At 44.6% G+C, this 25510-nt stretch overlaps 1 protein-coding gene across 1 annotated transcript in view; it reads right to left on the reverse strand.

The window, feature by feature from the left end:
• Window positions 1-4241: 4241 nt before the first annotated feature.
• The window catches only part of LOC142573233 (uncharacterized), a 189028-nt gene continuing 167759 nt past the window's right edge, over window positions 4242-25510 (reverse strand). Inside the window, exons 4-5 of the mRNA XM_075682831.1 lie at window positions 25006-25094; window positions 4242-4558 (exon numbers count right to left, since the gene is read on the reverse strand). Of these exons, the coding sequence (XP_075538946.1) occupies window positions 4289-4558; window positions 25006-25094 (359 nt within the window). The 3' untranslated portion in view covers window positions 4242-4288. The remainder of the gene's footprint in view (window positions 4559-25005; window positions 25095-25510) is intronic.

Below are 25510 nucleotides of genomic sequence, written 5' to 3' on the forward strand. Positions count from 1 at the left end.
TTTTAATGAAAGGGCGCGTGAGCACAATTGGGCCGTAAATAACAATGCGGGGGGCCATCTGGCAGAACACTGTAAACGTCACAATTGCCGTCCGTATCTTCGCGACACCAGGTTTCTGGCATGGTCTAGAGATAGACTAGAACGGGAGATATTGGAAGCTTTTTACATTGCAAAGGCCGAGGGCACGTGCATTAGTTGCCCTTCAGTGACGCTTACCGAAAAGGAGATAGCTTTTCTGAAGAGATAGGGAGGTCGTGATGTCACGATGGGCCGTCCTTGGTTGCATCTATTTAAAGTTCGGTTTCTTCAAAAAAACATTTAGTTGGAAGTAGCGCCTTGTCTGTCGTACATGTTGTTCTTTCGTCCTTGTCTTCGTAGCGCTCTCTTTTTTCATTAAGTATGTCCTAGTGATCTTCCTTACGCGCTTTCAGCAGATCGCCTTAATTACATTTCCCGCAAAGTGTGTATCGCACATTGGAGCACAGGATTATGCATCCGCTTGCATGCTCTTATAGAATTCTAAGAGCGAGGAAGGGGCGGCGAGACAGCTCATCTAAAGCAGAGGTTATACGAGCTGCCATCGGTTCATATGAGCACACGATCAGAAAGGGAGAGGAGGTGCCGGAAAAGGGCATCGCGTAACCACTGTCGAAAGTTATTCCAGCTAACTTCGCAAACTTCATAACATACGCGCTCCGCTTTATAGAACAAAACTTCTTCAAGTTAGAGGCTTTTGTACATATTTCTTAAAGCGCTGTGGCATTCTCTAACGAATCCTTAGCTGCAGTTTAACACGGAGTTACTTGTCCGCTGCCAAAGAAGCATGCCTTAGGTGATGTATTCACCTGGCGTTGCTAATAGGCTGATGGTGAGAGGCCCTCAAAAGCTCAACTAACCGAGACAATGCAAATGCCTATTAGCTAGGTTACAGTGCCAGACGCGTTGCCATTAGCAACAGTGTCTGCCAGTGCTGCGGCGTCATGGGATAAGTTACTGAGTGGACTTTTGAAACCAATACAGTGCTGAAGACAGCACTGGGAGCTGTCAAGTTGCTTGCTTTGTGCGAGGCCCAGAGCGATATTCGAGACGGCTGCGCGAGTGACCTCTCTGAATAGCTACCCGGGTGCGCTAGCTTTCGGACGCCAAGGGACAAGCAGGTGCGATGAACGGATGATACGCGACTCGGGGCCTCTCGGTAAGCACTGAAAACTTTTCCCTTTTTTATTTTTACACAGAAGTGTTATGTGGGGTTCAAATTCAGCGAAAATATATCGTGTACCTAGGCGCGCTCAAGACCGCGTGCTTGCGTGAGGCTCGGGAAACAGGAGGTTAGGGCCACCGATAATCGGAACTAAATCGTGCAACCTCAAAGGGCGGACAAATCAGCGGGAGCCAAACCCGCAATGGGCGGACAAATCAGCGGATCTCTTCGGCATGTACGGCGCTCGGTACCGTACTTTTCGGCGACAACGTAGCCTATCCGCCTGCGGGATTATCTTGCTGAGCTATGTCGAATGCTCGACTGCGGTAGTCAGAAATTTAACGCCCCCCCCCGTTTTTTTTCGCATTCTTCATTGCACTACATCTGCATGCTCGGAGTGACGCCTGACACGGGCGATAGATGCCGTGAGCGAGTGGGGCTATACTAATCCAGGTACAACCAAATTAGGAAAGCGCACTAAGCTGAACAAAGCCACTCCTTCACCCGAAGAGGAATTGGTCTCCCTGGTCCAGTATTCGGCCACAATCTCCCTGACATGATATGTTCAATTAACCAATGGCCATCAGTCCCCAGCAGCTGCGGAGCAGCTGACCAAGGCGGCGGTCAGACTTGTAACGCAGCACAGGATGCTAAGAATCTCTGGATCCGGAGAGGCAGCCAATGGAAACTGACCCTCGCAATGTTTAACACCCGAACCCTCTCGAGTGAGGCTAGCTTATCAAGACTCTTCTAGAAACTATCATAGATTGTTTGGGATATTATCCGCGTTAATGAGATTAGAAGAACTGGTGAGGCTTACACATTGCTGAATAATGTCACGTCCTCTGCTATAGAGATTTCCCTCGTAAGAAGCAATATAGGGTAGGATTCCTAATCCATAAGGACATAGCGGGCAACATTGACGAATTCTACACCATTGAGGAGGGGGTTCCAGTAGTCGCAATGAAACTTAATAAGAGGTATAGAATAAAGGTTGTACAAGCCTACGCTCCAACATCCAGTCACGACAATGAAGAAGTACATCAGTTTTATGAAGATGTTCAATGAGCGATTAGAAAAGTTCAAACACGGTATACAGTAGTAATGGGTGACTTCAATGCAAAAGTGGGGGAAAAAGCAGACGGGTAACAGGCAATTGGCAACTACCGTTTCGATTCTATAAACGATAGAGGAGAGATACTGGCAGAATTCGCAGAAAGAAATAAGCTGAAAATAATGAATACCTTTTTTCAGGAAATGTAGCAATAGAAAGGGGACTTAGAAAAGCCCTAATAGTGAAACAAGAAATGAAATTGATTTCATGCTTTCTCCCGATCCCAGCATAGTGCAGGATGTAGATGTGATAGGTGGGGTAAAGTGCAGTGATTATAAGTTAGTGAGGGCTAGGATTCACATCAATTTGAACAGAGAAAGAGTAAAATTGGTAAAAACAAAGAGGCAGTAAAGGTAAAAGGAGACAAATGTAGGCTGATACTTGCAAACAAACATGCAGCCTTAGAACAGCGAGATGACGATGATAACATAGAGGTAATGAATTAAATCGTAACGAGGGGGGCTTCAGAGGCAGCAATTGAAGTAGGAGGCAAGGCACCAAGGCACCAAGGCAACCAGTAGGCAAGCTCTCCCATGTAACAAAGGACCTAATAAGGAAACGACAAACAATGAAAGTGTCAAACTGAAGAGATAAGATAGGACTCGCGTAACTGTCAAAACTGATCAACAAAGCGAAAATAGGTGATATTCGAAATTATAACGTGAAAAATACTGAAGAAGCCGTAAAAGATGGACCCAGCCTGAAATCTGTAAGAAGGAATCTTGGCATAGAATAAACCAACTAGATGCACTGAAAGATAATCAGGGTAATATCATCAGCAATCTCGCAGGTATAATAAAAGCAGCGGAAGAATTCTATACTGACCTGTACAACACCCAGAGGGCTCAGGACTATTCGAAACGACAATGAACAGGATACAGAAACTCCTCCTACAACTAGAAATGAGGTCAGAAGGGCCTTGCAAGGCATGAAACGGGAAAACCCGCCGGAGAGGATGGAATTATAGTCGATTTAATCAAAGATAGAGGAGACATAATGCTACGAAAACTGGCGGCTTCCTATACGAAGTGTATCGACTGCAAGGGTCCCACAAAAGCGGAAGAATGCACACATTATACTAATCCACAAAAAGGGAGACATTAAAGAACTGAAAAATTATAGGCCCCTTAGCTTACCATTAGTATTATATAAAATATCTACCAGAATGATCGCCATTAGAATAAGGGCAACACTAGCCTTTAATCAACCAAGCGAACAGGCTGGCTTCAGGAAGAGATACTCTAAAATGGATCACATGCACGTCATTAATCAGGTTATCGAGAAATCCGCAGAGTACAATAAGCCTCCCTATATGGCTTTCATAGATTACGAAAAAATATTTGATTCAGTAGAGATACTAGCAGTCATAGAGGGATTGCGTAATCAAGGAGTACAGACCGCTTACGTAAATACCTTGGAAAATATCTACAGAGATTCCACAGCCGCCTTAATTCTACATAAGCAGGAAGATACCTATAAAGGAAGGGGTCAGACAAGGAGACACAATCTCTCCAATGCTTGGAAGAAGTATTCAAGCTGTTAAACTGGGAAGGTTTAGGAGCACGGATCGGCGGCGAATACCTCAGCAACCTTCAATTTGCTGATGACATTGTTCTATTCAGTAACACTGCGGACGAGTTGCAACAAATCATTGAGGACCTCAACAGGGAGAGTGTAAGAGTGGTGTTGAAGATTATTTTGCAGAAGACAAAGATAATAATAATGTTGATGATGATGATGATAGCGATCCCGAGAGTATTTTCAGGTGCTAAAAGTGAAGCTAGGCATTATACGCAAAATGAACAGAAAGATGCATTAATAGGTGCAATAGTGTGTGTGCTAAACCTGTCCTTAAATCATCTTTCGCACTCGTACACCAAAGGGTTAAACGATGAAGCGCGAAGAAATGGGCAGTTGATTATTATCCATTCTCTATTGATAAGTAATAATATCTGCACCCGCGGACAGGCAGATCAAAACGTGCCGCCGCTCTTCTCAATCCTTCTCGCATCGTGCTGTGGCACGTATATGATGACGGCCGACTGACCATCGGCCTCGACCGTTGGCTGCATGGCGATGGCGGCGCTTCCACTGCGGCGCTGCGCCTTGGTCCCCGAGCGGCTCCGACGCTGCCAGACAGTGCTCATCTCGCGCACCTGTGCCAAGGCGCGCAGGCCGAGAGTACGAGGGCGCCGGCCGGCTAAGTCGTCCACGTCGTCAGCGCCTCCTCTGTTTTTCTGTGCCTGCGAAAAGGAGGGGAGCACAAAGGAAACCAGCCGTTGGCCCTGACGCGCCGCCTCCAGAGTATGAATGAATGAATGTGTATTGTTTAGTGGCGCAAGGGCCAGGGATGGCCAAAGAGCGCCATGACTAATTATGTGTTGTTAAGCGCTGATTTGCGAGTTTCGATGGTGGGATGTAACATGGCTGTAAAGTGGCCTAAAATCAATGCGTATCATAGAAGCGTAAAATGATATATAGTATAAAATTATGATAGTGACATAAGTAGTTGTCTATGGGTATAGTACGCTTGATAAGTGATCATGACGCTAAAATGCAAGAACATGGAAATAGCTCCTATGCCTCCGGAAGGCCTTTGAGCCCAAAGGCTGGGAGGCAGGCGCTTTCTATTAATGCAGTTACCGCAGCAGAAACCTCAGTTAAGAGGCTCTGCTACGGATTTCCTGGTGATATAACATGAAAACTACGTACATCTTTTAAAAATTCGAACAACGACTGATATTTAAAAAAAGGTTCTATACCTATGAACATTTGAGGATGAAGTGGAATTCGCTGCCGATGTGGGAATGGAAAATGCTTTTTCCTATTTGTGTCTAGTTCCCTGCATTGTATCAGGATGTGAAGCACGGTAAGTGGCTCACCACATTTATCACACGTGGGTGGATCGCCACTGGACAAGAGATATGCGTGTGTGCTGTATGTGTGTCCTATCCTGAGTCTGCAAAGTGTTACTTCTGTGTGGCGGTTCTTTGATACCGGGGGCCAGTTGCCAAGATACGGCTTGATAACGTGTAGTTTATTTTCTGTTTCCTTGTCCCACAAGCGCTGCCAGAAAGCCCTTAGCTTTTTTCTTATTGATGGCTTGAGGTCCATTACAGGGACAGTCGTGGAAGTGTTGGAAGCGTTCGTGTGGACGGATGTGGCTAGCTGGTCAGCCAACACGTTTCCCTCTATCTCTCGGTGCCCCGGCACCCAGCATACGACGATATGCTGCTTGGACGCATAGGTGGTTAGTAATGCTGAGTAAAGAGATACAATGACAGGGTTTCGATATTTTTTGACACTTTTCAAAGCGTTTACGACGCTCAAAGAATCTGTGTATATAACTGACTTTTGGATATTAAATTCTTTAATGTGTTTAACGGCGGCCAATATCGCGTAGGCCTCTGCTGTGAAAATACTTGTGCTAGGATTCAATACACCGGAATCCGAAAAGGATAGACCGACCGCTGCGTAAGACACGCCAGAATAACACTTCGATGCGTCTGTAAAGAATTCAGGACAGGAGTATTTGTGCTGCAATTCGAGGAAGTGCATTCGGATATGCGCGACAGGCGCGCGCTTTGTGACAGCTACGAAAGATGTATCACAGTGTATAGGTTGCCACTGCCAGGGCGGGGGCCGTATAACCGGGGGCATAAGGTGGTATTCAAGCAGTGCAACCCTTGTTTCTTCAGCTATGTCTCTAATACGTAGTGAGAAAGGCTTTGCCACTGTGGGCCGGTTGCGGAAAAGTTGAGAACTGAACAAATCATTTATAGTGGAATACGCGGGGTGCTCACTGTTTGCGTTCACTCTCAGAAAATACATAAAAGACGAATATGTTCTCTGCAGTTGAAGTGACCATTCATCCCATTCAACGTATAGGCTTTCCACTGGGCTTGTTCTGAAGGCGCCTGTGGACAGGCGAATTCCTAAGTGGTGGACAGGGTCTAGCATCTTCAGAGCAGTTGGTGTAGCCGACTGGTAAACTATGGCTCCATAGTCTAGCCGTGTGCGTATGAGGCTTTTATATAAGTTCATAAGACATTTTCTATCACTGCCCCAGGTTGTGCGTGACAGCAGCTTTAAGATATTCATTGTTTTCATACATTTGTTTTTAAGATACTTTATGTGCTGTATAAAGATTAATTTCGCGTCTAAAATTATGCCTAAAAATTTATGTTCCTTGTTTACAGGCAGACGCTCATCATGCAACACAATTTCAGGATCAGGATGCAGACCTCTTTTTCTAGAGAAAACGACACAGGAGCTTTTTTGTGGGTTCAGTCTGAACCCGTTCTCATCCGCCCATTTGGAGACATTGTTAAGAGCAAGCTGGACCTGTCGCTCGCAGATTGCGAGAGAACTTGATTGAAATCCTATCTGCACATCGTCAACATATGTTGAATAGAAGATGTTACGTGGTATGTATAGACGAAGAGAATTCATTTTTACTATAAAGAGCGTGCAGCTGAGCACCCCGCCCTGCGGCACTCCAGTTTCCTGTACAAATTTTCGTGACAGAACGTTGCCCACTCGAACACGGAATGTGCGTTTGGACAGATAACTTCCGATAACATTGAACATATTACCGTGTATACCTAACTGTGAGAGGTCTCTCAATATCCCAAACCGCCACGTAGTGTCATATGCTTTCTCCATATCTAGGAATATTGATACGAAAAACTGCTTATGAACAAAAGCTTCACGGATACGTGCCTCGATACGTATGAGATGGTCATTGGTGGATCGACCCTCCCGAAACCCGCACTGGTATGGGTCGAGCAATTTGTTTGTTTCGAGGAAGTGTAGTAAGCGACAGTTTACCATTTTTTCGAAAACTTTGCAGAGGCAACTTGTTAATGCTATGGGTCTGTAACTTGATACGGAGGAAGGATCCTTTCCGTGCTTTAGAATTGGGATTATAATAGCCTCTTTCCAAACAGAGGGGATCTCGCCGGAAAACCATATAACGTTGTAGAGGTAAAGGAGGGTTTTTTGTGTTTCGGGGGGTAGTTGTTTCAACATCTCATATATTATGCGGTCTGAACCTGGGGAGGATGTATTACAACAGTTCAGTGCTGCCTGCAGTTCTGCTATGGAGAAGGGTTCGTTGTACGCCACACTTTTAGCACATTTTCTTTGTAACTTTTGCTGTTCTATTCGCGTTTTGTTCTTTAGGAAGGTTTCGGAGTAGTGCGAGGAGCTCGATATGTGTTCAAAATGTGCACCAAGAGAGTTGGCTTGATCTTCCAGGCTTTCTCCGTGGCTGTTTACTAAAGGTAAGGAATACGTTTGTTGCCCGTTAACTTTCTTAACTCTATTCCAGACTTTCCTCTCATCTGTGTAAGAGTTAATGCTTGATATAAACTGTGCCCAACTCTTTCGTCTAGCTTGTCGGCGTGTTCTCCTTGCCTGGGATTTGACATGTTTAAAGTTTTCCAGGTTTTCTGCTGTTGGCGAGTCGCGAAGCAGTGCCCACGCTTTGTTCTGGTTCCTCCGCGCTTGCCTACATGCATCGTTCCACCAGGGAACACGCCGCTTAGAACCAGTGCCGCTCGCTTGAGCAATACACTTAGAGGCGGCATCAAGTATAAAAGCTGTAAAATATCTGACAGCATCAGCTATGGTTAAACCGGACATCTCAGTCCACGTCATGTGAGTAAGAGCTCGGTACCGTTCCCAATCGGCTGAGTCAACCTTCCACCGGGGGACCTGCGGGAGAAGTTGACCTTGTTCCGTGGTACTTAAGATTATTGGGAACTGGTCACTGCCATACGAGTTATTAAGCACACTCCATTTAAAAAAAGATAAAAGCGTCGGCGATAAAATGCTAAGATCTATGGCAGAATACGACTTGTTAGCCAGGTTAAAATACGTGGGCTCCTTTGTATTCAAGAGACATGCTCCAGAAGTAAAAAGCAGCTGTTCAATGACGCGACCACGCGCATCACAACGTGAATCGCCCCACAGACTACTGTGTGCATTAAAATCACCAAGAATCAAATAGGGCTCCGGGAGCTCATCTGTTAATGATTCTATATCGCGTCTGTGAAGGTGAGAATGTGGTGGTATATACAAGGAGCAGATGGTTATGAGTCTATTTAAAAGTACGGCTCGAATGGCCACTGCCTCAAGGGGCGTTTGGAGCTTGAAATGCTGACATGCTATACTTCTGTCAGCAATGATGGCTACACCGCCAGATGATGCGAGAGCATCCTCGCGGTCTCTTCGGAAAGTCATATATTGTCGGAGGAAGTTGGTGTGCTTGGACGTTAGATGGGTTTCCTGCACACACAGCACTTTAGGATTAAACTTAGAGAGAATTTCTTGGACATCATCTAGGTTTCTTAATAGTCCTCTAACATTCCACTGTATGATGTTATGCATGTTGAGAAAAAAAAATGTGCTGTGTGTCTCGAGAGAGAGGAGAGTGACGTTACTTTACAGGGCCTTTGTTAGGCCCTGTAATTGGTGTTTTGTCTTTTCTGGAGCGGTCAAGAGAACCTCGCCGCTCCTTCGACGCTAACTGCGCCGTTTGGCTTGAATTGGTGTCCATAGCCTCTTGCAAGGCGCTGGACACCCGCTCCAAAGAGCGATGTGTGCGTCGCGTAGACTTCATCTCAAGCGACGAAGTCTTCGTCCCCACCAGGCCGGAGGTCGACAAGACCCCTGTGGCCTCTGCGGTGCCCTGGCTGCTGCCGGAGCTTGAAGAGGCCACTGGTGTGGACACTTCGAGAGAGGGCAGGGCAGCGTTGGCTGCTCCCACCGTAGGGGCGGGTGGCGCAAGCCTCGGCACGCTAGGCGTGGACCGGGCTGCCGCCAGAAGCCGTTGTGGTGCCGCCCCCCGTTGCACCACTTCAGCGAAAGATGTTTTCAATGTAAATAACGAGGATACCCTTTGTCGTGCTTCACGGAATGTAATGTTCTCCTTAAATTTTATAGTAATTATTTCCTTTTCTTTCTTCCAGGCTGAACAAGCTCTGGAGTATGCAGGGTGACTGCCGTCGCAGTTCGGACAATGTACCTCATCATTTTTGCAGTCATCAGCAGAGTGACCGGTTGTGCCGCACTTTGCGCACATAAGCTGTCCTCGGCAGCTCTGGGATGCGTGACCAAATCTCTGACATTTGAAGCAACGTCGCGGGTTCGGGATGTAGGGTCGAACATGAAGCTTTACATAGCCGGTTTCAAGTGTCTCGGGTAAAGTAGTTGAACTGAAAGTGAGTATTAAATGCTTTGTTGCGATTTCATTGTCATTCCGTCTGATTTTGATGCGCTGCACATGGATTACGCCTTGGTCCTTCCATCCATCCAGGAGTTCTTCTTCATTCAATGCCAATAAGTCTTCATCTGATACTACGCCTTTGACTCTGTTCATAGTTCGATGTGCGCTGACAGAGACAGGGATGTTACCAAAAGCTACGAGATGTGAGAGTCTGTTGTACTGTTCTTTGTCTTTTAGTTCGAGGAGCAAATCCCCACTTGCCATCTTTGTTACTTTATAACCAGCTCCAATGGTCCTCTTTTAGGCACTTGGCCACAAGGAATGGGGAAATTGCTCTAGCTTTTGCGGATGTTTGTTCACAGTGAAGGACGTGGAATTTCGGGAATGTTTCTTTGTTTCTGGGTAAGAACAGCGAGGTTGCGTCGGTGCGTACCCTTTTCGAGGCACGATCGGGTGAAAACGGGTTGGAGGATCCCATGGAAAAAGTGAGTTTTTCGGCAACGGCGTCTGCCACCCACCACGGAGCCCAACAAGGGGACATGGCAGAACATGAAAACAAGTCTGCACAGCGCCAGCAGTATGCCGTTACTATAACCCAATATGGTATACCCAAGGTAGGACAGCCACACCAGGTTAACCCTTGCCGCCAGGAAAAGTCGAAATGAATGGAAAAGATGAGAAGACAGGAAAGATAAAAAGTGGAAGAGAAAGACGAAGATAAGGGTAGAGAAAGACAGGAAAAGGCAACTACCGATTTCCCCCGGGTGGGTCAGTCCGGGGGTGCCGTCTATGTGAAGCAGAGGCCAAAGGGGTGTGTTGCCTCCGCCGGGGGGCCCAAAGGTCCAAACACCCAGCATCAGCTCAACCCCCAGGATCCCCCTTTCCCCAGACACGGCTAAGCCGCGCACGGCTACACGCGGGAGGGTCCAACCCTCGTGTGCTCGGGTCCGTGGTGTCGCAACGCACCAAACGCCTGCTGACGCAGACGCCCCTGCGGGGGCCTCCAGAGTAGGACTACTGTCACGCCGTCCCGTATGGAAACGCAGGCCGTGGCGGTACTTGAGTTTTCAACTGCAGTCACGTTGTTTTAAAGGAACAGTAAAGGCAAATACTAAGTCGACGTGGACTTTTAGATACAATTCCAGAAACCTTGCAAGGCTTGTTTCGTGCCATGAAAAGACTTAGTGTACGAGAAAATTGCATTTGAGGGGTTCGAAAAGCTTTTTCGTAATACCAATCTCCCATCGCCCAACCGGGGGACGGGTGACGTTGCATACACCATCACTACCCATTATTGCAGTCGGTGAGTAAAATCCCGCACTAAGACGGTGGTACTGAGCCAACACAGAAGGGTTGATTCGTCGCTGCAGCTGCTTTTTGGTCAAGTCGCATAGACCGGGCATCCCTAGACATCACATGGAAGTGGAACTCCCTGCTACTTGCAGTTTATGCGAGTTTTGCACGACAGCAAAACCAGTGGAGCACTATGCGATAACGAAACTACTACTGAAACGCCAAGCCCTATTGCAAAAACCTGCGTCTTCTAGTGCCCTCCAATGTGAAGCCAGCGCGTTTTTTGACACGGGGTCGCACTGGGGACGCTGGCGCTAGGTGGGAGTCACCGGGTCACCAGCGAGAACACTGGATAAGAGTTTTGTCTCACTGGAAGGGAAGCCCGTTTCACTGCTATGACGCTGGGGCGCATTTGTTCGTGCTGTACACGCGCTGATTCTCGCTGCAGTTCGCTGGCTGGAAACTGCGCTGGTTGCGTTCGTGCCGCACTGGTTCCAGTACGGAAGGTACTAATATTCATCTCTAGATACTAATATCTTGTCCTAAATAAGTCTGTCTCCGGGTCATAAAAGTGTGTTTCGTGTTGCAGATAGAATAAAGGTGCGTGATTACACACCTTTCGTGGTTCATGACCTGTTTATGCATACGTATTATCTGAGACTGAAAAGCACTTTCGTGTTTTAGATTTTCTTTTGACCTGGAGGATATTCATGACAAAATCACACAGGCGCAGATGACGCCTCGTTTTTTATTACTTTATTTTATACGCAACCGATGAGTGCGAGTTGTCGCTGTGGTATCAATGCTGTGGAGTCGACATGAAACTAAGTAGTAGTTCAGAAGAGTTCGAACGGACTTCCAGGAAGCGTCCCGGTGATTTTTATTATCGCACCGATAACAAAGCTGACGCGATTCGAGCGCTTGCACTTTCCCGAGTTTACGAAAAAATAATAGTTAAAAGGCTCTGAGGGTCAAATTCACACATTCTAGCAATCGCCTGGTACCAGCGCCAAGATATTTCCCTTCCAAAGTAGCTTAAGCCTAGCGTACCCGCCCTGTCCGTGTACACGCTATCGGCACGTCTGGGCTCAGGAACGAACAAGTCTAACAAGGTTAAATCATTGTACATTTCAACTTTCCCATCGTGTTCTTAATTACACAATTTTTTCCTGTCTACAGCGTCACCACAAAAAGCGATAAGCGCCGTGTATGTTCTGTCACCGAAGGCTGCCACACAAGCCTACACTTCTCTGACGAAGATATGCGACTATACAGACGTGTTGACTGAAACGGATCGTTCAACGAAGGAAATATTGAATATGCCTTGCGCGATGAACAAGAAAAGGCTGTCGAAATCGGAAGTACCAGCCCTTACAGCGTCCCGGGTGGGCACTTCATTTATGACTTTTTTCGAAGTGAAAATACCAATCGCAAAAGAAAATCTGTGTTGCGGCACTTCCGAGCATACTATATTGAATACGCACAACAACGTTTCCTTTCAGATACAGGCGCAGTTGCTGAGCAATTGCCCATCTGTAATGTCTGCGCGAGATGCGTCTGCGAAACAATCTGTGGCTGATTTTTGGTATGGCAAAATATTGACGCACTGCAGTCTCCTGGCATGCCTTTGTGGTTAAAGTACCGGGCTGGGGATGTGTAAGTCGCAGGATCCAATCCTGGTGGGAACATTTTTATTTTTACTTCTTCCGCTTTTTTTTATTGCTCTAAAGCGCTCTCTGTTGCTTCCTGTATTCAAAAAATATATACGGTGGCCAAGAACGGCGTATTTCGCCCCCCCCCCCCAAAGCTCCTTTTCGCGCCAGCCCCCCGCGCATCCGGCGCGTGACACTGGGCTCATAATCCGGCATGGCACTGGGTTTTGCAATAGGGAAGCGTGGGCGGAGCGGAGTCAAGCGAAAACGAAACCTTTAGACCACCCGCGTTCATGTCAAGAGTAATTTCAATGAGTTATTTTTACTAAAAACGACATAGAACCGGACAAATAGCATTTCATTTCGTCTTACAATACAATACAATGATGTTTTTTGCAGCGGGTGGTTGAGTACTAGTCACAAGATTTTACTGAGGAGTGCTTTTGCCATTAGGCAAGTACTTCAATGTAACAGGGGAGTCTCTAATCACGTCCTGCATTTGCCTCAGCTTCTCAATTATTAAAGCTCTGTTCGCGATAACATTGACGCCTTAGGGATTCTCGAGCACTACTCTATCACTTTGGCTTGGCTTATTATTGTACTTTAGTGTCCCTTTAGGTACAATCAAAACTTTTGTAAACGGAGACCCTGAAGAGCTTGTCGCTCCAGTCAACCAGCCCATTTTAGGGGCATGCGTCGTTCGCTGTGTTGCGGCTGTTTGATGCGCTCGCGCGCCATCTGCTGCGCCTATATGACAGCGCGCGCCAGTTGAAATCAAAAGAGTAGAAAATTGTTCTGTCCCCGTTATGTTCTCTTGTCTGAAAGTCGATTTTTGAAAGTGTTTGCCAGCAACTAATGCTGAAAGCTGTGGCGCTGAAAGAGCTCCGGTGCGCACTACCGTCTACTCGTGTAGAAGACCAAACTCCAACCGGGAGAGACTGCTTTATATGCGACACGTGATCCCGCGTTCCTTTCGCAAAGCTTTCAAGAATTACATTTATTGCCACCGAAAGGAGGCCACAGCTAGCGCCAGAAAATGTGGAGCTGTGCCTTGTGATTTCATCATTTAAGAGCTTAAAACAGTTAATTCGTGATGGTACAGAAAGGAAAACAGCGCCTTCTGCTTCGCACTTCCTGCAACACTGGCCGATTTGTGCTAAGAGACGCTGTTAATCAAAGCTAAATTCACAGTGTTAACTTGAGCCAACGTCGTACGCTTGAAAAAGCCGCCCTGTACTGTCAGTGCTGCCAATTATGTAACGTGAGGCTCTGCACGACCTGCATGCAGATATCACTGCGCAAATGGAGAGGTTAATGTTTTCAAGATCAATGCATTGTGATTCATGGCCTAAATTGATCGGACCATTTCAACGGTCGACATAAAAGCATTTATTGGGGAGGCAAAGTTCCACAAGTCTTTGAAGCGTATGCCACACTCACAGTTTCACGTACTTTCGCGAAAGAGGCTTTCTTTCCGAGATGTTTAACTACGCCGCGCCTATCAGTAACATTGAATGCGTAGTTGCATTCCCACTGCCAAATGCGAATGCAAGTTTTGCACGGCATCGCCGCCAGACGCACTGCATGCGGAACACGTATCCTCAAAAGCCTGAGAAAAACGCGAATGTCCGATAAAACACGAATGTAAATAACCATTCATTAGCTTCGTACTGCACGCGGCCTGTTACCGCCAGCTTCATTTGGATGGATGGATGAATGTTATGAGCGTCCTCTTTGGAACGGGGCGGCGCGTTGCTCCACCTAGCCCTTGCTACTATACTGCCTAATGTCCGATCTAGGTTAAAAAAAAAAAGAAACTGAACTCCCACGACCAAATTCCTTGACCCCCTATATTGAATTTTGCTTTTGTACGCCTCTCTTTTTTTGTAATTTGCCTGCTTTTCTCACTATTGGGGACATGGTCACTTTTTTTACGTTATTTACATGTTTACGTGATTGGTGACATGTTTCCTTGGGTTCTCACTGAACCCAAGGGCTTCGAGGCAGCTAGCGATGCCTAAATCGAGCGCTGGGCAGATGTCTTCACATTCTAATAAAACATGCTACATCGTTTTGCTAGCCTTACCGCAGCAAGCACATGCTTCTTTATCCTTCTTATATCTAGCTTTTAGGTGCGCGTTGTAAGGCGTCCTGATATCACATCGAAAAGTAACGTGCTTCCCTTTGAGCTTTCGGAAATAGTTTCTCTCCCGATTTCGTTTTTTCCTCTTAAGTAGCTACTCATGGCAGGTTTCTTTTCGATTGCCGCCACCCATGAGATTATTTCAGTATCTCTGACTTTCCGTCTGACGTTCTTTGTTGCTGTGTTGCTGACCCTACAGGCCGCATACTTGCTGGTAAGCTTCCTAGTTCTTTTCCTCCACAGTGAATCAATGTTTTCCTGTACAGATACTTTAACACTCTCCCAGCCCATTTAGTTTTTTTCCATATTCCTCAGCCGTTCTTCATACTCAATTTTACTGCGAGCTTCCCTAACTTCAAAACTAGTCCAGCCCATATCACCCTGCACAGCTACTTTGTAGTCTTCCCGTGAGCGCCCAATACAAGGCGACCCACGGACCTTTGGTTCCCGTCGATTCCTGATTGTACCCCTGATTTAAAGCAAACAACCGCATTTCCAAAAGTAAGTTTTAGAACCATTACACCTTTCCACATACCCCGGAGCACCTCGCACCTATACTATCCCCATATTGCTCTGTGCTTCATTATGGCTGAATTCCTCTTCCGCTTTACTGTTATGGTTTTTTCCTGTATTTCCGTGTATCTATCGCCTTCGTTTATCCATATAACAAGGTAATTATATTCTGTTACCCGAGGTATTTCCTGGCCCTGTAACTACACTGTCTGTTCACTGTTTTCATTGAATACCATAACACCTGATTTTCTACCACTAAATTTCAAACCTAAACTGTTGCATTCCCGCCCACATATATTAGCCAGACGTTGCAGATCACTTTGCTTGTTAGCTAGCAACACAATGACGTCCGCATCAAATAAACCTGGGAGTTGCTGCTCTACTACTGTATCCGCCTGTTTGTATGAGAGATTAAACCCGATATTACTTCGTTCTAGCGCCCTCTCCATCCTCACCATGTTCGTCATAAACAGCAGCGGGGATAAAGGGCACCCCTGCCTCAGTCCTTTGTTGATATCAACTTTCTCCTCCCTCCTCATCCCTTCTCATTCGGTGCAAACGGTATTTTCTAGTTAAATCTCTCTAATAAAGCGCAGACAATCGTCACCTAAGCCTTCCCATTCCAGATTATCTCACCAAATGTCCAGGTCTATGTTGTCATACGCTCCTGTAATGTCTAAATAGGCCACATATAACAGTATGCTTCCTACGCTTAATATTTCAAGACACTGAGCAAGAACAAATAAGTTGTCATCCAAACACCTACCTATTCTGAAGCCATTCTGAAGTTCTTCCAAAATGTCATTATTCTCTGTCCATGCTTGCAGACTGCCTCCATTGCCAACCTGTATATTACCGATGTAATGGTCAACGGTCTATACGAGTGAATTCTGTCTTTCTCCCCCTTACCTTTATAAATTAAATTCATTCTACTTTGTCGCCAACTGTCTGGTATTCGTCTATCTTTTAAAGTTTTTTCCACTGCTTTCACCAGAGCTTCCTTACTTTTTGGTCCTACTTCAAAAATCGGCCTAACGGGAACCTCGTCTAGCCCTGTGGCTGTGCACTTAGGAATTTTCTCTTCCGCGTTCTTCCAGTTGACATTTGTCAGCATCAGCTCCTTTTCCGTCTGGTTGTTTATCATACTGTTTCTTTTTCTTGAAATACAACCTCGCATTGCCTTGGAAAGATTCGGATCTCATTTTCGGGTGTACATTATTACCGCTTCCCCTTCGAGTTTGTTTCCATGTTTGTCTAGCATATGTTGCTGTATTATTGTTGACTTCCACCCTACAAATTTTATGCGGTTCCCAAATATTCTAGGTGCCGCCTTCTTTCTCTCACGTATTTCTGATAACCAACGTTCACTTTCACCTTTTATCTTTGCTTGCACCAGCATTGGAACCATAGACTTTTTCTCCCGGTATATTTCCCATTACTGCCTACCTCATCCTGCGGCGATTGCGCCTTCTTTGCGTGCGTGTGCTCTCGGGATGCTTTCTGTCGTTCGGCTATCGTTTCTCGTATCTCCCTGTTCCACCAGCTTTTCGTTTTTTTTTCGCTTTCCAACGACCATGTTGTTTCTCTTTCTGTATTTCTGTCGTTAATACACTTAGAAGCTGACTATATTGCCACTCTTTGCTTGGCCATTTGCAAAGTGCGTTCTCCACTCTAGTGACTACATTTGTCATTTTTCCGGCGTTCAAATTTGGACTGTCTATTTTGCACTCCATGCTCTCTTTCCCAACTACATATTTCATTTTCAAAATGACGCATTCATGGTCGCTCCCTGTGCTGCTGTATTATTCCTTGCCAATGAACATTTCTCCCAACTTATCATGAATTCCTTTTGTCATAGGAGAGTAATCAATGGTCGAATGCCGGCGTCCGACTTCTCACGTGATCTGCCCTTCCCACATAGGCCCTGTATAACGATAACAAGGTTATGTTGCTCACAAAGATCTAGCATTGACTTCCGGTTGTTGTCGGTATAGACATCTAAATACTGTGTGTGGCCATTCATGTCATCTAATAGTGTAATTTCGGCATAAAAGACGCTATAAATCGGCAGGGTTCAGGGAAGAAATAAACGCTCTAGAGCAGCAAAGCAGAAGACAGAACATGGAAATTTATGGCTTGCCTCTGCAATATGGCGAGAATCTGCTAGCTGAAATAACTACGATTGCTACACAGCTTGACCTGCCGCCAGTATCTGAAAAAGATATTGAGGGAATGCACCGTCTACGCGCAAAAGAAAAACATGGACCCTATTGCTCGTGTTCGTTTTGCGAGCAGAACACTGGAGGCTACATGGTTGAAAAAGAAAAAAAAATTCTCGGGAACAAAATGCAGGGCATTAAATTTTTTGATAACTTGACTGCAACAAACAAGAAACAAGGCAAGAAAATTTAACTATCAATTCGTTTCGAGTTCACAGGGAACTATCTTTGTACGAAAGCAGCCGAATGATCGAGCGATAAGGCTCGCCGTAGAAAACGAACTAAGCAAAATCGTCTAAGGATCAAAGACCACAAACTACCACTAACATGGAACCTTGTCACAGTGTTACGTCCTTCAACAATTTAGTAACGAAAAATACTTGCGTTCATGAAAATGGGCTTAAACTGTTTCATACGAGTGCACAGTGTTTAAGAAACAGACATGTTGATATTGAGACATACGTATCTCCACTGAAATGCTGCTTTGATATCTCAGCTTTATCGGAAACTTGGTATGCGAGCGAATATGACGTCATAAATTTCTGGGGCTACAAACACGTTTCATTTTATCGTTCAAGAAAACAAGGTGGTGGCGTATTTCTTTATATTCGTGAATGTCATTGTTGCGAAATCGTGGCTGAATTTACATGTGTGACTGATGATATTGAATGGGTTACAGTAGTGTCTCGAAATATTGATTGTTGCTGTCTACCGCCCATCTCTAGGTGCTCTAACGAAAGTGCTTCATTATATGGATTCGCTACTTGAACTTGCTAGCACGAAGAAATTACACTAGGTAATTGTTCGTGACTTCAAAGTTGACTTATTGTGAAAAAATAATGAGAGGATCCAACTTATTGAAACTATGCTAGCAAACGGCTGTGAAAACCTTATTGAACTTCCTACGCGGATAAATTTCAACTCAAGATCAATCATTGATTTATGTTTTACTTCCATCGCAAAAGATGAGACATGTTCTGGAGTGCTCAGTTCAGGCATAAGTATTCATCTGCCGTTTTTTTGCAGCATTACCATTTCGTTTGCGCACAGATAAGAAACATTACATCAAGCGGGTCATAAATAATCACTTTATACGGGTATTTCAGAGCTTACTTGCTAGTGTAAACTGGTCTGATGTTTATGCTGAAGAAAATCCTACAGCATCATACAATGCATTTGTGTCCAAACTGAAAGAAATATACAATGTAGCATTTCCTTCTGTCTCTGTGATCAAGCGAAAAAAAAGCTAGAAAGGAATGGGTAAATAAACAACTATACAAGCGCATACAACACAAAGACAAATTATTCAATAACTTCTTAAAAACTCGCGACCCTGACATGCTGAAAGAGTTTAAACAAGTTAGAAACAAGCTGAGCAGTGATCTCAGGAAAGCTAATTTGCAGTATTACGCGCATCGATTTGAAGCCTCTATGAGTCATGGTCATAAAACGCGGGACATATACCGCGATCTAATAGGGTCATCTTCACCGAATGTGCCGCACGAAATTATTGTAAATGGATACAAGTACTGTGGTAACGATGAAGCCAATTTATTTATTAATCATTTTGTTAATGCCAGTGTTTTAACTTCTGCATCTGCTTTTTGCACTGAACGTAATATTCGAACTTATATAAAACATCGCGTCAACGAGACTATATTTCTTACGCCTAAGTCTGAAAGTGAAATTTTTCCTGTTCTTAATTTCTTGAGTAAGAAATCAGCTGCTGGCGAGGATGACATTAAAGTCCAGCCTAATAAACCAGTCACTCAGATAATCTGTGGCCCCACGGTACACGTTTGTAACAGTATATTATTCAGTGGAATTCTTCCTAAGAAAAAGAAGATAGCTCGTGTCGCTGTAATCTTCATGGGTGGGAAATACAATGACTTAAATAATTATAGACCAATTTCGGTATTGCCGGTATTTTCCAAAGTTGCTAACGTATTATACATAAGCGTATAAATAGTTTTTTTTTGCTGGAAAAAGGCGTTACCTCGGATAAGCAATGTGGTTTTAAGAAGAATAAATCGACCGAAATGGCATTATTAAAGAGTCCGAGATACATTTATAAAGAACATTGAAGAAAAAAATTTTACCGTTGGTATATTCCTAGACTATCGCAAGGATTTTGATAGCATAAAACATCACATATTACCACACAAAGTACAAGTGAATTGTATTAGAGGCATAGCATTAGAACTAATGCATAGCTATCTTGAATCTAGATTTCAGTATACTTCCTTGAGAGGGTGCAGTTCTGAAAAGAGCATGATTAAATATGGGGTACCATAAGCCTCCATTTTAGGGCTGTTATTTTTATTATTTGCATAAATGGGGGGGGGGACCTAACAAGCACTGACACTGACTGAGGAAATCATACTGTACGCTGGTGACACTCAGATCTCTTTTCCGTAGCAAACCTTCACGAACTAGAAGTTAACGCAACCCAGTGGTTACAAGAACTTAGCGAGTGGCTCTATCTAAATAAACTTGACTTAAATCTTAAAAAAAAGTTACAGTTTTTTCTAAGAATAAGGAAACATATTACGACGTAAAACTTTTTTATTGTGGATCGCAACTTGAACATTTCTCAAGCCATTCGTTTCTGATGTTACATTTCCCAAAATTCTAAGCTGGACACAGCACATAAATAAGGTACGCACTAAGGTTGCACGATCTGTTGGCTTGCTACAACGGATCCGATGCTTTGTACGAGTAAGGCTTCTCAGACAACTGTGCTTGTCGTTTGTGCACTCGCATCTTAGCTACTGCCTCTTAGTATGGAGAAATGGTTATAAAACAGATATAGAAAAATTGTCAGTACTGCAACGGCGGGCTGTTCGGTTGCTCAACTTCTCAAAGCAATACACAGGATCTTATATATTAATGATGCACTACAACATTCCTAGTATTAAAGACTCTTACAAAACAAAGATCTGCATACGGCTATTTCAAGAGATCTCCAGCAACACTGAACTGTTTTCAACTCGTTACCTTAGTAGAGACACAGGATACAGCATACGTCGCACATCAATATTAACAAAGAAATCAAGCACAACATATGGCACGCAAACGATCGAATATGAAACTATGTGTTTATATAATACGTACCCTAACACTGTTGACAAAGCTATCAATTGTAAAACAATTAACAAATTTAAACATGCAATAGAAAACATACTATTTTCCGATCACATTGTGTTTGACGATTGTTAATTGAGTTGCTTTGTTTGATGTCAATAGTGATGTTATTAATGTTATATTCTGAATGTATAACTTTTGTTAATAACAAAATGTTATTTCTTGCAGTGCTGTATTTACTTAGTCACTTGCTCTTTCAAACAGTTGATACGTTTCAATGTGCTTAAAATTTTGCTGTAAATAGCTCTGATGTTTTGTCTTATTTTACTTTGATTTATTAATTCACTGCTACTTCTGCTGCTCCAGCGAAGTAAAGGCCTTAGTCAGAAGGACTGCGCCCTCCTTTTGCCTTACCTTGCGGGCAAAATTTGTATTTGTCTTGCCCAAATAAATATATAAATAAAGCCCTTAATATCAGCACATATGCATTCCACCAACTCTTTATTCTTCTCTGTGCAATTATTCCCGGTCCACAAATACGTAACGCCCAGCGAAGTTTTTTTCTCACTCATCGTACCTGATAACCAAAGATGCTCTTGATATGTTCAATTTACTCTTTTTTATTTGGCTCCGTGATGGATGAGCATTCCAACTCACCCTCCCTTTCTTTCCGACTTAGTTCAATTGCACCCTTCGCAAACAGATTTATCAACAGTAGCGGCTCGTCCGAGTCTTTAAGGCGCGTTTCTGTCACCGCATACACCCCTATTGGTTGTCTATAAACCTGCTCCTCAGTCTCTGCCCACTTTTCCTTTGTTCTGCCGCCCTGTATGTTTATGTAGCTTATAGCATGGCTAGCTCTCTTTCTTGCTTTCCTCTTTTTCATTTATAGATGGCGATGCTATCCTGAGGTTCCCTAATGGAGCCTCCTTCATTACTACATGCTCTTTCCTCCTGAGCGCCCGTGGGCCTCCTAAAGAAGAATCAGCGCTACCAGCAAGTCGCCAACCCACCTCTCGTGCAAGCCTGTAATTCAAGTGGATCCCGTCTCCTTAAAATCCACCACACCTTCTCTCCTCCCTGTTTACATCGACAACCTCAAAACCTTTCCCTTGACTAATTTTCCATATCGCCTCATTAGCAGCCACTACGGCTATTTGCACATCACTGTCACGTACAGGCACCTCCGCCATGCTCCGTCGTTTCCCTAGCTTTACCACAGCACGCACATGCTTCTTCTTCCTTCTTATATCTCGCCTTATAGGTGCGTGTTCTAAGGCATCCCGATCTCGCTTCAAAAAGTAATTAGCTTCGCTTTGAGTTATCATAAATGGTTTGTTTCCTGATTTCATTTTTTCCTGTTAAGCAGTTACTCGTAGCGAGTTTCCTTTCCATTGCCGCCACTCATGAGATTATTTCAACCTCTCTGACTTTCCGCTTGACCTTCTTTGTTGCTGTTGGCCACCCTACAGGTCGCATACTTGCTGGTAACCTTTCTAGTTCTTTTCCTCCACTGTGAATCAATGTTTTTCCTGTACAGATGCCTGAACACTCTCCCAGCCCATTAACTTTCTTCCACATTCCTCAGCCGTTCTCCATACTCAAGTTTACTGGGAGCTTCCCTCACTTCAAAGCTACTCCAGCCCATATCACCCTGCACAGCTTCATTTGTAGTCTTCCCGTGAGCGCTCAATGCGAGGCGACCTACAGACCTTTGGTTCCCATCGATTCCTGATTGCACCCCTGATTGAAAGCAAACAACCGTATTTCCAAAAGTAAGTCCTGGAACCATTACACCTTTCCACACACCTCGGAGGACCTCGTACCTATTGTGTCCCCATAGCGCTCTGTGCTTCATTACGGCTCCATTTGTCTTCCCCTTTACTCTTATGATTTTTTACAGTGTTTCCATATATCTATTGCCTTCGTTTATCCATATACCAAGAATATTTATATTCTGTTACCCGAGGTATTTCCTGGCCCTGTCTCTACACTGTCTGTTCACTGTTTTCATTGAATACCATAACACCTGATTTTCTACCACTAAATTTCAAACCTAAACTGTTGCCTTCCCGCCCACATATATTAGCCAGACGTTGCAGATCACTTTGCTTGTTAGCTAGCAACACAATGACGTCCGCATCAAATAAACCTGGGAGTTGCTGCTCTACTACTGTATCCGCCTGTTTGTATGAGAGATTAAACCCGATATTACTTCCTTCTAGCGCCCTCTCCAGCCTCACCATGTACATCATAAACAGCAGCGGAGATAAAGGGCACCCCTACCTCAGTCCCTTGTTGATATGAACTTTCTCCTCGCTCCTTATCCATTCCCATTCAACGCAAACGGTATTTTCTAGTTAAATCTCTCTCAAAAGCTGTAGCCAATCATTACCTAAGCGTTCCCCTTCCAGATTATCCCACAATATGTGGCGGTCTACATTGTCGTCGGCTCCTGTAATGTCTAAAAAAGCCACATACAACGGCCTGCTTTCTGCTTTTGATATTTCAATACACTGAGTGAGAACAAACAATTTATCATCCAAACGCCTACCTATTCTGAAGCCATTCTGAAGCTCTTCCAAAGTGCTATTATTCTGTGCCCATGCTTGAGGCTTTAAATTGATTTCCTGCATTGCTAGCCTGTACATTACCGATGTAATGGTCAACAGTCTATACGAGTGAATTCTGTCTTTCTCCCCCTTACCTATATAAATTAAATTCATTCCACTTTGTCGCCAACTGTCTAGTATTCGTCTACCTTTTAGAGTTTCTTCCACTGCTTTCGCCAGAGCTTCCTTACTTTTTGGTCCTAGTTCATTTATCAGCCTAACGGGAACCTCGTCTATCCCTGTGGCTGTGCGCTTAAGAATTTTCTCTTCCGCTTTCTTCCAGTTTAAATTTGTCAGCACCAGCTCATTTTCCACTTGGGTCTCTTTCATGCTCTTTTTTTCTTCAATTACAACCTCCTCATTGCCTTTTAAAGATTCGGCTGTTACTTTGCGGATGTGATTTATTGCCGCTTCTCCTTCCAGTCTGTTTCCGTCTTCGTCTAGGATATGTTGTTGTATTGTTGTTGACTTTCTGCCTAATAATTTTATGTCGTTACAAAATATTTTAGGAGCGACATTATTTTTCTCATGTATTTCTGACAACCAACATTCACTTTCACCTTTAATTTTGCTTGCGCCAGTATTTGAACCATATACTTTTTCTCCCGGTATGTTTCCCGTTTACTGGTTACTTCATCCTGCGGCAACTGCGCCTTCGTTGCCTGTTTGTGCTCCCGAGAGGCTTTCTGTCGTTTGGCGATCGCTTCTCGTATCTCCTTGTTCCACCAGCTTTTCGGTTTCTTTTTTCCTTTCCAACGAACATGTTGCTTCTCTTTCCGTATTTCTGTCGTTATTACACTTAGACGCTCACCATATTCCCACTCTTTACTCGGCCATTTGCCAAGTTCTTCCCCAACTCTAATGACTATGTTTGCTGTTTGTTCAGCGTTCAAATTTGGACTGGCCATTTTGCTCTCCTTGCTCTCTTTCCCAACTACATATCCCATTTTCAAAATGATGCGTTTATGGTCACTCCCTATGCTGCTAAACCCTTCCTAATCGATGAGCATTTCTCTCAACTTATCATGAATTCCTTCTGTCATCAGACAATAATTAATGGTCGATTGCCGGTTTCCCACTTCCCACGTGATCTTTCCTTCACACGTAGGCGCTGTATTCACGATAACGAGGTTATGTTGCTCACAAAGGTCAAGCATTGGCTTCCCGTTATTGTCGGTATAGCCATCTAAATCCTGTATGTCTGCATTCATGTCACCTAATAGGACAATTTCAGTTCCATTCCCGAAACCGTTAATATCAGCGCTTATGCCTTCCACTAACTCTTTATTCTTCTTTGTGCAATTTTTTCCGGTCCACAAATACATTACGCCCAGCCAAGTTTCTTTCCCACTCCTTGTCCTTGATAACCAAAGATGCTCTTGACATTGTGAATTTAATCTTTTACATTTGGCTCCCTGATGGATGAGCATTCCGACTCCCCCTCCCTTTCTTTCCGGCTTAGTTCTGCTGCACCCTTCCCGAACACAATTCTCAATAACTGGCGGCTCTTCTGAGTCTCTAAGGTGCGTCGCTGTAACCGCATACACCCCTATTTGTTCTCTATGTAACTGCTCCTCAATCTCTGCCCACTTTTCCTTTCTTTTGCTTCCCTGCATGTTTATGTAGCCTATTGCATGGCGAGCTGTCGTTCTTACTTTCCTCCTTTTCCTGTTATTGACGGCGATGCTCTTCTTATGTTCCCCTAGGCGACCTTCATCATTACTATCCACTCTGACCTTCTGAGCGCCCGCGGGCCCCCTCAGAAAGCAACAGCGCGACCACCATGTCGCTAGCACACTTCTCGTGCCAGCCTGTAATTGAAGTGGATATTCTAATTGCACAGCGCCGCCACGCGGCAGCTGCGAGCGGCGGCGGCGAAGCGGGCGCCCGGTGGCCTGAGGAAAGTATTCGCCAATGCACTGAAAAATAGACGAAGCACTGACCTCGTCCATCCTTCCACCACCGGAAACCACGTCTCTACCGGCTGCATGGGAGGGCCCCACCGCGCCGGCGGAGGATGATTCTGCAGCATCTGCAAAAAGGCATAGTACATAAAATTTAGTTGAAGTTTTTTTATAAACTTCCTGTAAACTTATGTTTGAGCTTTGTACCATAGCACTACGCAGAAAGAAAAATGCTCAGAAACTTGGTGGTTGCCATTCTTTCGGTCTATTGGTGGTTTGCACACTTCGTCAAGAGTTAACGGCCGACAGTGCTCACAGATAAGTCGACAAGCAATTTGAAAGGTACAGGTGGTGTACAGCAATTCCACAAACTCCAGAAACAAGCCTGTATAGGATCTCCGTGTTAGCACTGCCTGGAGGACCGCTCCGCGATTGCTATCTTGTTGTTGTGCCTTGTCGGAAACATGAGTTACGAACCTCCCACTTTAGTAAAACAACCTAGCCGGGCATTAGATGACCTAAATGCTCGTCTTGAAGCAAAAAC

The sequence above is a fragment of the Dermacentor variabilis genome, chromosome 2 (genome assembly GCF_050947875.1).
Source record: "Dermacentor variabilis isolate Ectoservices chromosome 2, ASM5094787v1, whole genome shotgun sequence".
NCBI classification, from domain to species: Eukaryota; Metazoa; Arthropoda; class Arachnida; order Ixodida; family Ixodidae; genus Dermacentor; species Dermacentor variabilis.